The following is a 15,676-nucleotide window of genomic DNA, read 5'->3' on the forward strand; positions in this document are numbered from 1 at the left end:
CTTGTGTGAGGATATCTTGAAAGAACTAAGTATCTTCAATGGTTCAAGCAGTATTTCCTGTAAATAAGTTGTCCTTTCCTCCTTTTTTAAAAAGCAAAGCCTGTGGTGGTTAATACCACTCCCGTGCGGATGTCAGTTCCACTCGTCTCGGCGCAGACTGTCAAGCAGGTGAGTGTCACAGAACTTCTCCCAGACAGACAGTTCACTTTTCAAATTGAAAGTTAAGATTCACATTCAAGGGATTCATACTGAATGGAGAAGCTGTAAAATGTATTCCTGTCACCGTGTATATGCTTTCTTTTTTCTTAAGGTTGTTCCCAAACCCATCAATCCCACTTCACAGATAGTCACCACCAGCCAGCCCCAGCAGCGGCTCATCATGCCTGCCACCCCACTGCCGCAGATCCAGCCCAACCTCACCAACCTGCCGCCGGGCACTGTGCTGGCCCCGGCTCCGGGAACAGGGAACGTGGGCTATGCAGTGCTTCCTGCTCAGTACGTTACTCAGGTAGGAGGAAAAAATTGAGTCATTGCATTTCAAAAGGGTAATTTGGGAGCGCCTGGGTGGCTCAGTCGTTAAGCATCTGCCTTCAGCTCAGGGCATGATCCCAGGGTCCTGGGATCAAGTCCCGCATCGGGCTCCCTGCTTGCTGGGAGCCTGCTTCTTCCTCTCCCACTCCCCCTGCTTGTGTTCCCTCTCTCACTGGTTGTCTCTCTCTCTGTCAAATAAATAAATAAAATCTTAAAAAAAAAAAAAAAACCAAAAAGGGTAATTTGGTCAAAGATGTACAGCCCTATCACATTCTGAAGCTACTGAAAAACATCTGACTTGGTATTAAAATGGCTGTTTCCAAAATCTTAAGATGCTAACGAAAACTTCTGAATTTATCTTTGTGTATCTCTAGCATTTCGAAATACCAGCACAAGTCACATACACAAGTCAGACACCTGGGAACTGAGAGCAGTTTGGTGAGAGGACAAGACTATGTAGATAGAAGAGGGGAGAAGTTGAAGCGAAAGTCATCAGAGTCCCAGTGCATTTAGAGAGTGCTGTGACACGATCCAGCTCTTCCTCACATATGAGGAGGATGCCACGGACTTGCTCCTGGAGAGTGGACTGTGAGATGCATTTCTAGGTGACACGTCTTTGGTGACCCGTCCAGCCACTCTCACCTCATCATCTTTAGGGTCAAAGTTGCATGTCATCCAACTGGCTGGTGAGGGTTAGGAGTGCTGCTCCTAGGAAGCAGATAGAAGCTTTCTTTTTCATGCAAGAATCCAGCAAATTAGCACCATGTTCTAAACTGTTGAATTGATCTCCTCAGATTATAAGAGAAAGAAACAGAAACCTGGGTACTCTAATGAAATGTGCTTTGGAGTATGTTCAATGTGGCTACTGGTTAGAAAATGAGTGTTCCATATTTTTATCATCAGCTTCTCTTTTCTTGTGTAGAAATCGATGTAAAGTAGAAAGTGCCCGTGTAATTCTCATTCTCTATAACTTGTAATGTGACGAATGATCAGCACAGTCCCTATTTTACCTACAGGTAGACCCATTGCATTGTTTTAACCAATACAAGTTAATACTTGTACTTTTGGAGCATTCGTCTAGAATTTCCTGATCCTGATAGGCTTACTCCTCTGTGAAAAATTTCTCGTATTTGTACCCTGTAGTACTTTAAAATGTTCACGTTGTTTTTACCTCTAGTATTAGTTTGGGTCTTTAAAAGAGCTCCATGAAGTACTGTGTCTGTGTGAAATTCTCTGTACTCTTTTTCCGATTTTAGTAGATGAATTTGTTTCTTACTGATCATGACATCTGAGAGTATTGTGAGTTTTTGTAAATATGGTCTAAAATTACCTTTCTTTATATGCAGCTACAGCAGTCTTCATATGTGTCTATAGCAAGCAACTCTAACTTTACTGGGACACCTGGTATCCAGACCCAGGCAAGGCTTCCATTCAATGGGTGAGTGTTCTGAAAATATGTAAGTTAAGTTGTTGGTTCAAGTTCAATGCAGCATTAAATGTATATATTTCACGATACATTTATATGATATTTTTTCCTCAAAGCCATATGAGCGTGCCTCTGTAAAACTTTCTATTTTGGGGAGAAGTGACAAGAGTGGTCAAAGAACCCCCAAATGTCTTTTACTTAGATTCATCAATTTTGCCACATATTCTCTGTCTCTTCTTCTCTGTCTCTCTCTCATCCTGAATATGTTTTTAAAAATGATATTGACTAGTTTTTAAATTGTTATGTTAGGTCCTTGCCTCTTTTTGTTGTTCGTTGGTTTTTAAATCTGTGAACCGCTTCCTTTGCAATATTGGTTTAGAAGCAGTGCTTAGTAAATTGCATGGAACCAGTGTGCCTCTCTCCAATTCCAGCCCCATACACTCCTTTTTCCTCACTACCTTTTGTAATTGAATCCCAAAAGTTTTGAGCAGATTTCAACTTTAGTTCTCTCAGAAGGAAGAGTATTTTTTGTGGAGTGTTTCTTTAGAAGCTATTGATAATTTCCTTTTTAAAAAATCCCTATCTTGGCTCTCTACTTCTGTCTTCATCTTACAACTTGCTTTTGAACTTGATGCAAAGGGAACAACATAGCAAACTTTCATTAGAGATGAATACATTTGTTAAAGCTTTATTTGAGGAGGAATTTACAGAGACTTTTCTAATTTTTAATAGGTATCTTTAATTGATGAAAATGTGTATCTTTTGTGTCTGTGCAGCATAATCCCATCAGAGTCTGCCAGTCGGCCCAGAAAACCCTGTAATTGTACAAAATCGCTGTGTTTGAAATTGTAAGTCTTTTTTGCTACTGTTACTTATTTGATATAGCTGAAAATGCTTTTAAAAGCAAATGAAATTAAAAAGCCCTAACAGACCAATTTCATAAGTCTAAATATTTAAAGAATTTAAATAAACATGCACATGAATGTCTGAGAGTAAAAATACTCTCTCATTCATTCACAAAGAAGTATTCTTATAGTTTTTACCACAGATGAGGCACTGGTGGAAGGGGTTAGGGACACAGCAGCGTGAGACAGACATAGTCTCTATCTTCAATAATCATAAATTTGACCTTATTTATAACCTTTAGATTTGGCTTCCTAAATGAGGTGATACTCTGAGTAACTTTTAAAATTGTTGGATGATTAATTTGCTTATTAGTTCTGAACCAAGAGATTTGGCCTGAAACAGTGAAGGGAAAAGCATTGGTCATGTAAGGGTAAGTTTAGAATCCTAAGAAGCACGACAGTAGCTCAAGGGAGCCTATTCCACTACTGAAGATAGCCCATGTTTTCCCTTTTATATGATTTTGAAATAACTTACTTTGAAGATACATAAAATCACATAGCTTTTGTGTTGACAACAGTTAATCCTGGAACTAAGTTTCTAAACCAAAATTCTAGGAGCCGGTGACTTGAAATTTGAGCCTGATCACGTGGTCGACAGTCAATATATATTAACTCTCTAACTGGGTGGCTCCGAGTACATTCTAAATGCTTTTAATCAGATAATTTCTAGTTTTGTTCATTTTAACAATGACTTTTTTATGTGACTTGCACTGATTTTTATATTCCAGATATTGTGATTGCTTTGCAAATGGTGAATTTTGCAACAACTGCAATTGTACTAATTGTTATAATAATTTGGAACATGAAAATGAAAGGCAAAAAGCAATAAAGGTGATTATTTTTTATTTTATTTAATTGACAGAAATTTCCAGTTTCACCTGATTTTTGTAGAACTCAGTTGTTTTACAATGAAAATTAATTCCTCTTGCGGTGTTTAGTGTACTATGATTGAACTTAAGTTGATATTGGTCTGTTTTGATAGGCATGCCTTGACAGAAATCCAGAAGCTTTTAAGCCTAAGATAGGGAAAGGAAAGGAGGGAGAATCAGATCGACGTCACAGCAAAGGATGTAATTGCAAACGATCAGGATGTCTTAAAAACTACTGTGAATGCTATGAGGTGAGTTGCTGGTTGGGGAATATAATCTAACCATTTTTTGCAAATAACTTTGGGAAGGATATATTGTAAAAATTTACCTGAAAACTGGGAAATTGCTCTTGCAGTTTGAAAATGTGCACAGTCGGTGCAAGGACCCTAGTGTGAGGAAGACCTGGCCTCCCCGGCAAGGTTTCAGAGGAATGATATCTTGGTTTTGTCATTACATAATGCTTTGGGTCTCATCATATGATCTATCGGTTCATAACTTCTTAATCATTATACCTGGAAGTATGCAAATCAGAGCACCAGTTTATTCATTTTTAGTGAAAATAACATCAGAGTGGATTGGAAACTCTAGCAATGGTCCTCAACTGAGGGGCAGTACTACCCACTGCCCTCTGTGGACTTTTTGAAAATGTATATGGATACAGCATAGCCTGCATTCCAGGGGGCAGTCCTGAAAGTAAAGATTTATCTTGCCTAGAATGCTTGTAGTGCTCTCTTGAAGACTGCCGCTCTGTGAAAACTCAATTATGTTATGAAGTTTGCTTTCTGAGTCTAAGAATAGGAAAGGAGACATATGGAGTATTGCTGGCTGAGGTTATTGGTCATCGTGAAGTGACTGCATCCATTTTTGCCATTCCACCATCCCACACAACTGGCTGCTTTTATTTATTGGTCAGACATCTTTCCAGGAGAAAGTGGTCGGAGCTCTGCTTTGACAGATACTGTTTATTTTTAGATAGTATTTAAATCATCCCCTTCTTGCTATAGACAGTTTATTATTTTTTATTTTCAAAGCTTAAATTTAATAATCTATTCATGCCCTAGATTAATCCTGTGTTACTGTATTGCTTTCTTGGTGTACCTAAAACTCTTTCCTCACAGCCTTTTGAGTTGAGTCATTCCTACAGTTAGTTGGCTCTTCTCATCTATTATATTTTCAGTCTTTCAAACTGCCTGTTCAGAGGGATACCTTATTTTTAGTTTTGGCAGAAGCCATAGCCTTGCACTTGGTAAAGTAATCCCGAGGCTGGCATTCTCCCCTCGTAGGGTTTGCTCTGCTTCCAGAGGGTGTTCCTGCCATTCTGTGCCCCTTTCATACAAAATGTGTCACAGGAAAGATTGTGTATACTGTATTCTCGGTGTAATGAATTCTTAATTCACAGATTGTAGAAGTCAAGTACTCCTCTCAAGAAGTGTGGTAAGGTAACCTCTTGTTAGTCCTAAAGTCAATATGAATGAAAATTGCATATAATCAAGAATACTTTGAAAGTCTCTTAAATAATGTCTTACAGTCCAATATTCAGTTTTTTATTCTGTCTTGGAAAAGATGGACTCTTTCATTTGAACACCTGATGAAATAGGGGGCATCTGTTCGTAAACCATATCGTATAAAATCTGTCCTGAATATGTCAAAAATGTAAATTATAAACCCAAAGAGACAAAAAGAGAGAAAAGAGACAGATGAGAGAGAAAATGGAAATTGATGTAAAGCTGGGTCAGAAGGGCAAAGCAGCCCTTCCATGCCTATGGCATTGAACAGTCAGTACATGCGAGGCATGTGAAATGCAAACATACAAGAACCAATAATTTAATTGAATCTGAGAATTAATAGAAGTAGAAAAGGCAGTGCTGTTTGAGATGCGTTAGAAGAGAGAAAGCTGCCCTGTTAGGATAAAATCCTCAACATTCAGGGGCGCCTGGGTGGCACAGCGGTTAAGCGTCTGCCTTCAGCTCAGGGCGTGATCCCGGTGATCTGGGATCGAGCCCCACATCAGGCTCTTCCGCTATGAGCCTGCTTCTTCCTCTCCCACTCCCCCTGCTTGTGTTCCCTCTCTCGCTGGCTGTCTCTATCTCTGTTGAATAAAAAAAAAAAAAATCTTAAAAAATCCTCAACATTCAGGACACACAGTGTCTCATAACTAATTTGTCATTCTAAAAGATCAAGAAATGGAAAAACTTGGAATACACTAGATTATGACTAGCAGTAGCCGATTGGCTCACTGTGAATTGGCTGTGATGTTGTCTGACAGTTTGTGTGCAGTTGTGAGTCTTTTGAATTTTATTGGCTTTTTTGCTCCAGTTGGTCTGCATCTGGATAACACATCCGTGTTCCTTTCACACACTTCTCAGGGCTTGTTGAGTAGATGAGTGACTGTCCACATTATTTGAATGGCTGTGCCTTATAACCTTTTTTCCTCTCTTTTTTAACCACAAAGGAAGTTAAATTAGCAAAGCTAAATGAATACCCTATCATTTTAATTTCTCCTTCCTGAGTTCCTGTTAGATTATTAGTACCTTTCTTAGGGTTCTTCATACTTAATCCAAATTACCATTAGTGGTATGTCTTTTTCCACCTTGATGTCAGAGATTTTGTCTTTTCACCATTAGATACTGAAGTATTGCTGTAGTTAGATTCCCAGACTGGCTCATAGTAAACCAATGAATTCAAAATGTATATCCATTTTTTTTTTCCCTTGGTAGAGAGAATTTATTTGTGTATTGTCAGAAAGGAGCAGGATAAATGTGTTCATCATAATATGATTTGTTTATCTTGCCAGGCGCTATAGAAAGGGCAGTAGGTATGTTTCTTTAAATTGACATGGGTTCACTGAAGAAAATGCAGCCAACAAAAGATACTCAAATTTACTAGTCTGGGAAATGTAAATGAAAGAACAATGAGATCTCACTTTACCTCTTTCCCCCAATCAGATTGCTAAATGTTAAAAAATGCTGTAATATACACTGTTGGAGGGAGGAATATGGGAAAGCCTTTTATACATTGCTCGTGAGATGTGAGGTGTTATAGCCTTTTGAAAAAAGTCTGGCCACATCTATGTACCAGTGAGCCCAATTCTAGAAATCTAGCTCATAGAAATAAAAGCATCATATATAAAAAAAATCTTTTTATACATTATTTGTGGTACTCAAGAACTGGAAACAAAATAAATGCCCAGCAACAGGCAATCGAATGCCCAAATCACTGTGGCACATCCATACAAGGGATTACTGCCCAGCCATTAAATAAAATGAATTCAGTCTATGCTAGATGACTTGGCGGCCGGGGGTGGGGGGGTTCCATGAGGTGTAGCATGAGAAAACGAAGATGCAGAAAGTGAGCATGTGATTTTGTAGAACAACCTAAAAATAAGAAAGACTGATGTATTTGTTAGGTAAGAAAAACACGAGGGCTGTGTTTTTCCTAAAAATATATGTTTTACTATTTTTACATGCAAGGACACACTAGTTTAATATGGACTATTGAAGGGTTTGGGGAATCTGGAAAAGGGGATTCAGGGAGGGAGATTATGGAGATTATCCATAATGAAAATAGCATCTATGAAATTCCTTTAATGTGATAATTGTGTTTTTGCCTAAGTGGGAAGTCACCAACATGTTAATGGTGATTTTATTGAGGTGGTTGGATTCCAGATAACTGTTATTTTTTAATATTGTATCATTCATATTCTTTATAAAGAACATGTTATTCATATCAGGGGGAAAAATTGACATGGAAGGGCTCAGAGACATACATTGTGTAGCCACTCTCAGACTTGAGGACATCTGACCTATGCACATACGTAGTTAGCCCATTTAGTATTTGTCAGGAAAAGATGTTTCCATTGTGTCTTATGTCAGTTGACCAGTTATTTCTATTCTCTACTGATTTGATCACAGAGTCTACTTAATGTTTTCTGGGTTTGATTTGAGAGCTTTTCTTTTGTAAATCTTTTAGGCAAAAATAATGTGCTCCTCAATATGCAAATGTGTTGGGTGTAAGAATTTTGAAGAAAGCCCAGAAAGAAAGACACTGATGCACTTGGCAGATGCAGCCGAAGTAAGGGTACAGCAACAAACAGCAGCAAAAACGAAGTTATCGTCTCAAATTTCAGACTTGCTTACTAGGCCAACACCAGCTTTGAATAGCGGAGGAGGAAAGTAAGTCAGTATTTTAATCTCCTTATAGTATAATATGAATATTTTGGGTAAAGTTTCTTCTTTTTGGACAAAATTAAGTTCATACTTTTGATTGTTGCAGACCTCTTTTTGTATCTTCTATCTTTAGTTACTTGTAAAGGAATTTGAAGGTAACAGGAAAACCACTGTCAGATATAGTACATGCTTCTAAACTGCACAGTAATGCCTTAATTCACTGTGCTTAATTTAATTGAATTTCTCCCAAGATGAGGTCATTACATAATTTGACAAACCCCTAAGAAAACCACATTTTTATACCTGTTCCTGGTAGTAGTAGTATTCATAATTTTGCACATTTTTACCTTCTCTTGCTTTTTCCTGACCCTTGTAGCACTTTCCCAGTCCTTCTGGAGCACCTTTCACACACCTTGTTATTGTAGCCCCTTATTTTACTAGACTGCTGAACTCTGGAGTGAGGAAAGCTGCAGCTATAGTCTGGCTGAGCTGAGTTTAAATACCATCTGTGCTCTGTAGTAGTTTGTGAACTCAACAAGCACTCCCTCTCTCTCAGTCTCCGTTTTCTGAATCCCTCCCGTCAGCCTTACCAAGTAGCTATGAAGAGTAAAGCATCTGTAGCCCAGTGTTTGGCAGGGCCTCATGCAGTAGTCTTGATGTGGATTTGTTCTAGAGTTTGGTCGAGGTTAATTCGAGGAATTATTAAATGCAGTAAGCCTTGCAATTGGGCTATGTTATTTAAAATGCTTAAGTTGAAGTAGGCTCTAATGCTTATAGAAATGCTTATTTAGGGGCACCTGGATGGCTCAGGTGGTTGAGCATCTGCCTTCGGCTCAAGTCATGATCTCCAGGTCCTGGGATCAAGCCCCACATCACGCTCTCAGCTCAGTGGCAATCTGCTTCTCCCTCTCCCTCTGCGTCTCTCTCAAATGAATAAATAAAATCTTAAAAAAAAAAAAAGAAATGCTTCTTTTAAAAGAAAATTTATTTGAGAGAGAGAGAGAGCATGAGCGGGAAGGGCAGAGGGAGAGGGAAAGAGAATTCCAAGCAGACTGTGCTGAGCGTGGAGCCTGACTCGGGACTCGATCTCATGACATGAGATCACCTGAGCTGAAATCCAGAGTCAGATGCTTAATGGACTGAGACACTCAGGTGCCCCTAGAAATGCTGCTTTTTGTATGAAATATTTCAGACAGTAATTCTGAAGAATTCTTGCAACTGGAATATAATTGAATGGTTATTGACTGGATAAAGTGGAAATGGGTAGACACTTCATCGAGGGCTATAACAAGGGATCCTTTCTGGTCATCTGCTTTCAATAATCCTTTAGATTATTAAATCTCCATATGGAGATTAAAGATACTGCTACACTAAAATATTTACAATTAATTTTCAACCTGGGAAAAATAAAGTATAAAAGCACAAAATTATACACTATATAATCAAAACTAAAAAATTATTAAAAATTTATACTGTCATGTTAATACACTGCTGAGTGGCAAAAATTTGAATTTTTTCCCTTCCTTTCACTTTCTTGTAGTTTCCAAATATTATATAATGAGCACTACTATCTTACAGTGTTACTATTCAATATTAACACTGTAACAATATTTTCTAATTTAAAGTGTTTTGTGTTTTGAAGTTTTCTATACAACTGTACAGCAGCCCAAATCCTCAGTTACTTTCTCTTGTCATAGCAGATCCTCCTTTCAGACTTCATTTGTTTTGCAGTTTCCTTGTCAGTGTTGCGGAGTTAGTGGTTACATTAGGTTGCCTGATTTTGTCTCTGAAGGCTGTAAGAATTGGCTACGTATAGCAAGCCTCGGGATGGATTGCTCTTATTTAATACCTAATAGTTTAGGTCTTTATGCATGAAACTCCATGTGTAGAACAGCACGTGGTTTCCCCAGTGTTTTGTTTGTTGTAATGGAACAATGCAAAATTTTGGTGTGCTTTTTTGTTTTTTATGAACAATAAATATGGGACTGTGGGAAAGTGCTTTATTTTTAGTTTTGTCCGGGAAACAGTGCTTTCAATTCCCAATTTTATTCATTCAGCAAATATTCATGGAGTGACTCTATGTGTCAGGCAGTGTTCTAGGCCGTGACAAAATAGTACTAAATAAAACAAAGATTGCACTCTGGAAACTAACATTCATGAATTAGGAGTACTTTGTTATAGAATGATCTAGTCAATATGTAGAATTAACATCTTTTAGTTAACCAGATAACCTTGTCTAGATAATAAGACATGTATTTTATTAAAATTATATTTTCTGAACAGTGTTTAAAAAATAAGCTCAATAATCAAACCAGGTCTAACTTTTTAAAGCTCTCCAGGATGTGCTTGTGCTCCCTGCACAAACTGAAGTGCTCACTGTGCTGGTGAATTATGAAAATGTCAACAGATTCTCACTTGAAATAATGTCATTCACTTTTTTTGTGATTCAACACCATCGTCATCTCTCTTTCTCTCTCAAAAATCATTTCAGATTGCCATTTACATTTGTAACTAAGGAAGTAGCCGAAGCCACGTGTAATTGCCTTCTTGCCCAGGCAGAGCAGGCAGACAAGAAGGGAAAGTCAAAGGCAGCAGCCGAACGGATGATACTTGAGGAATTCGGACGATGTTTGATGAGCGTCATCAACTCTGCAGGAAAAGCAAAAAGTGACCCTTGTGCCATGAATTGCTAACTCTTGCACAAAAGACTGATGGGTGGAACTGTACAGAAAATTGAAGGTGCAGGGACACTTGATTTTCTGGAAGATAGTTTAACAATTATTGTATTGTTAATTCGGTCCTTGTGAGACCTGAAATTATAATATTGAAAGAGAAGAAATTTTAAATGAGGAAATTAGTACATTTTAAATCTTAGTTAAATCTGTTTATGCCCCTTCTAAATTTTTTCTTTATTGTATTATATGGATTTTTAATTTGCATGGGTTTCTTAAGAATTAGATGTTCTATCCTTCTGATTCTATTGACAAAGGACATTTATAAATTACTATAATTTATAACATATGGTGTTGTATGACTTTGTTCCAGTAGAAAAAGCCAAAGAACCATTGGTATTACCCAGTCATTCTTTGGCACTAGACCTAAGCAGATAGAATGTCTACATAAACAAATTCTTATGAAGCATATTCAAATGACATTTGGTGTTTAGAAAAGCACTGTCTTTTTAAGAAAAACCAGCTTTTTAGCACAGATTCTGGAATAACATCCTGTTGTCACTTTGGGAATGTCAGAAGGGGAAGGAATCCCTAGGCACACTTTTAAAATAAAAAAGTTTAAAAAAACAAAGTGTTAAGGGACAGTGAATAGTTCTTAATAGGCAATGTGTTTCTCTTAAGGAGTGATTAAGAAATGCTCTAGGGTGTTTCCATTTTCTTTGAAGGAGGTGGTGTGCATTTGAAATGATAATAAATTGTCAAAGTGATTACTGGGTACTATTAAAAGTGAGGTGCATATGAATAGGACTTAATATTATGTAGTGATGATGTAGAACCTTACAGAAGTATCAGGTATAAAATTTGGCTTGGATGGAGAAATAAAGAGCATTGAAGCTCTAATCGATGAATTTAGGGAAGGATTTTTCATCTATACAATTCTCTTTATAGACTTTTGAACTAAGAGGTCTCAATCCAATGTATGAGTATTACTTGATTTACTGAAAGGGCCTCCTGACAAAACTTTCAAAATTATAGTGGGATTTCTTTTTATAAGGGAAGCTTAATATGGCATTATTTTTAGCCAGTGATTTGATAAGCTGAAGGTATGAGTTTTTTCTTATTACTACTAAAATAACCTAAATCATTTTCGCTAATTCAAAATTCAAAAGCTTTATGAATTTAAGAGCCAGTAGTAGGACTCTGGATTTTATGACAGGAAAAAACCATGTTGGAATTCAGGCATTTTGTTAAGTACCTTAATCCTCAGTAATTATTAGTATATGATTATTACATTTCCTACAAGGAATCTATAGTTGTATGTATTAAGTGTGTATATATGTTCATATGAACATGCAAGATATAGGCAGTAGAAATTAAGTAATCCAAAAGAAGATTCCGTTATTCACTGAAGTATCTTCCTTTTGAAATTTGGATATAAAATTATAGTGCAGTAACTTTAAATGTAGATAGTGCAAACATTCTTAGCACCTCAATCTAGTATGTTTAATTAAAATTTGTATAAATGTAAATTAGTGTAAGAGGATAAAATATCTAATCAAGTTATTTTTCAAAAGATTACAGTACCTTTTTGGTCTAAACCTAAACTTTGTTCATTTTGTACATATTCTGTGTTTAATTCTAATTGCACCTTTGTGATGTGTATTTATATACAGTGTGCAGAAAATGTTTGTGAAATTTGGATTACAATTGTAGATTATGTATGACGGAATTGCTTGAGAATGTTTTGCTTGTAAAAATTTGAAGGTGCAATCAAATGCTACTAGTTTTTCTGATTTTCAAGAAGCTATCTAAAGTATTAAGGCTTTTCCTTCCTGTGTAGTAACTTACTAAGCAACTTTTTGTATTTAGGCATTTGCATCAAATTGCTGAACAAGATTAATATCCACATTATTTCAACAATTTTAAAAGACTCTTTGGGGAGGGTTGGGTATATAATTTTTTTAGCTCTATTTACATCCCAAAGTAGAAAGATTAAATTTATATTTACTAGAGCTATTCAAAGAATACACTTTTCTATATTGTAAAAACAGGACAGCAAAGTAAATCATACAGAAAATAAACATTTATACTATTCTGTAAAAAAAGGGTTTTGTTTTCTTTAAAAACACTTTTAACCATGTTACAAGAAACTTTTAAAATCTGATTTTAAGTAAATTTGACATTACTTCTGAAAGCACACAACTAAAAAAATAAGTCTGTCATTTTGCCCAATTATGATTAAGCTAAATTGCTTTGAAACGAGAATATGTGTTCTCTTTTTTTTTCTGCTCTGTAAGGGCAGAAACTCAGTCTACTTTTTCCTTTCTTTTAATGTTTGATGTTTTTATGGTGAGCACCTTACTTAGTTTCCTTTTCTCTCAAGAACTACAAGCAATCTGCAGGTCTTGTCTCTGGATTATCTGGGAAACAGAACCTTAATGCTGCAGGCAATGAAACAACCAGAGCAGCAACTATAGGGAGAAATTACTGCTTTAGCTTCCCTATTCATAGGGACAACTGACATTTTCTCAATCTTATGTAAAATGTGAATAAAAATACCTTTAGAAAAGTTTTCCACTTTTATTGTTCTATAACACAAGTAGCTAAGAAAATAAATGCTTGTTATATAAATGCAGCTTCAAACCAGGACCCCCAGCATCATGTTGCATCCTTTTTCAGTGTGTTATGTAGAAATTTCACAGCAGCAACCCAAAGGAGAGGGAAGCTAGAAAGCTAGAAAGCCTTTACTATTGGAATTATTTTCTATTATGTCACTTAGGACTTTGTGTGTGTGAGGGTTTCTTTAATGCAGATTTTGTCATTATCTATAGACCACATATGAGCTTTTTATGATCCAAGTGATTTTATAAAATTTGATGTATAAAGGCCTCTTTAAATTAAAAACTTTAATAGTTTTATGAAAGCATTTAAGGCATGCTTGGTTTTTACTCAAAAGCAGTAAGAAAATAAATGTATTCAGGGTAATATTTACTGTAAGGCCACAGACTTCAACTCTGTAATTGATTATATTATCAAATGAAATCTGGCAATAGATACAACGAATGCATCATGACCAGGCTGGATTTTATCCCAGGAATAAAAGTTTGCCTCAACGTTAAAAAATTATCAATGTAATTCACTGTATCAACATACAAAGGAAGTAAAACTATATGATCATCTCAGAAGTTGCAGGAAACCTTTTGAATATACTAAAAACTGCTGAATAATATGCACTAAAAGTGACTATTACAGTACATAAATTATTATCTCAAATGTTTTTCAAAAAAAAAGGTGCAGAAAAATTATCTGACAAAATTCAAGACCCACTTATGATTTAAGCATTCTCTTCAGCAAACCAGGAAGAGAAGGGATTATCAACCTGAAAAGACCATTTACCAAAAAATCTACAGCTGACATCATATGAGTGATGAAGACTGAATGTTTCCCCCACAGAGACTGGGACAAGGCACTTTTTTTTTTTTTTTATAATAGTTCTATTTTTAACTTTTTTTTTTTANGATCCCATAACGCCGGGATCACGCCCTGGGCCGAAGGCAGATGCTTAACAGCTGTGCCACCCAGGCGCCCCTGGGACAAGGCACTCTTAGTCAACATTGTGTTGCAGGTCACTGTACAATAAAGGGGGGGGGAAGGCACAGATTGGAAATGAATAAGAGTATATACTGGTGGATAATGTGACTGCCTATATAGGAAAGTCATAGCAATCTTTAAAAAAACCTACTAGAACTAATAGGTGAGTTTAAGCAAAGTCAATATACAAAATTGTATTTTTACACAGTAACTGAACATTTAGAAACAAATTTTTACAATAACCGTAATAGCACCACAAAACATGAAATGAAAAAAATATATACAAGATCTGTAGGTGAAATGTAGAAAACATTGATAAAATTAGAGAAGAACTTAAAAAAAGAGAGCTATACCATGTTCATGAATTGGAACATTCATTATTATTAAGATCTCATTTCTTTCCAAATTCATCTTTCAATTCAAAATCCCAGCAGGAAATTTCTGTAAAAACCAACGAGCTGATTATGAAATTGATATAGAAAGGTAAAATTAGAATAGCCAAACATTTCTGGATAAAGAACAGAGTTGAAAGACTCCACCTAGCTTCAAGATTCATATAAGGCTTATCAGGTCACTGTGGTACTGGTGAAGTGTTAGACCTATGGATCAGTGGAACAGAACAGAGAACCCAGAAGACGACCCATATATATGTGGTCGGTTTTTGACAAGGGTTCAAAGGTCATTCAGGGAAGAAAGAATAATCTTTTTAACAAACAGTGCTGGGATATCCCTATGTAAAAATACGAAACTCAACTTGTACCACAGACCAAAATTAATTGAAAGTGAATCATAACCTAAAGGCAAAACCTAAACTGCAAAATACCTAGAAGAAAATGTAAGAAGAAAAATCTCTGTGGCCTTGGGTTAGGCAAAGATTTCTTAGATAGGAAACTAAGTATGATCCCTAAAAGAAAAAAATTGGTAAACTGGACTTAACCAAATTAATGTCTGCTCTTCAAAACACACTAAGAAAATAAGAAAAGCCACAGAGTGGCAGAATATATTTGCAAAATACATCAGATAGTGCACTTACATCCAGAATATATAATTAACAATAAAAAAAAAACCCGACCTACCAAAATATGGGCAAAAGACTTGCACAGCCCTTTCTCCTAAGATTATGTGGATGGCAAATAATCCTATGAAAAGATGCTCAGCATCATTAGCCATTAGGAAAATGGAAATGAAAGCCACACTGAAATATCACTGCACCCCTATTAAAATGGTTAATTCAAAACAAAAACCTGGAATGACCAATTACTGGGAAGAAAGGAGAGCAACTGGAATGCAGAGTGGTACGGTCATTTCATAAAAATAGTTCTGGCAGTCAACATATACTTACCATATTACCCATCATATGGATACAGCACATTTTTTTTAATCCATTAAAATCAGTTGGACATTTAGGCTTTTTCACTTTTTAGCTATAATAATGCTATGAAATTTTTGTACAAGTTTTTAAATGGACATGTTTTCATTTCTCTTGGGTATATGCTTGTCAGGAGAACTGCTGGGA

The 15,676-nt window shown here is 36.2% G+C and overlaps 1 protein-coding gene across 11 annotated transcripts in view; it reads left to right on the plus strand.

Moving 5' to 3' along the window:
- Positions 1-13,138, plus strand: part of LIN54 (lin-54 DREAM MuvB core complex component) — an 80,342-nt gene extending 67,204 nt beyond the window's left edge. For all 11 annotated transcript variants that reach the window (XM_019794426.2, XM_019794446.2, XM_011218845.3 and 8 more), the window contains 8 exons: positions 95-168; positions 311-508; positions 1,878-1,969; positions 2,734-2,805; positions 3,591-3,693; positions 3,845-3,982; positions 7,701-7,903; positions 10,389-13,138. In XM_019794426.2, the coding sequence (XP_019649985.1) occupies positions 95-168; positions 311-508; positions 1,878-1,969; positions 2,734-2,805; positions 3,591-3,693; positions 3,845-3,982; positions 7,701-7,903; positions 10,389-10,590 (1,082 nt within the window). In that variant the 3' untranslated portion in view covers positions 10,591-13,138. The remainder of the gene's footprint in view (positions 1-94; positions 169-310; positions 509-1,877; positions 1,970-2,733; positions 2,806-3,590; positions 3,694-3,844; positions 3,983-7,700; positions 7,904-10,388) is intronic.
- Positions 13,139-15,676: the final 2,538 nt, after the last annotated feature.

Source organism: Ailuropoda melanoleuca, chromosome 11 (assembly GCF_002007445.2).
Source record: "Ailuropoda melanoleuca isolate Jingjing chromosome 11, ASM200744v2, whole genome shotgun sequence".
Classification (NCBI taxonomy): domain Eukaryota; kingdom Metazoa; phylum Chordata; class Mammalia; order Carnivora; family Ursidae; genus Ailuropoda; species Ailuropoda melanoleuca.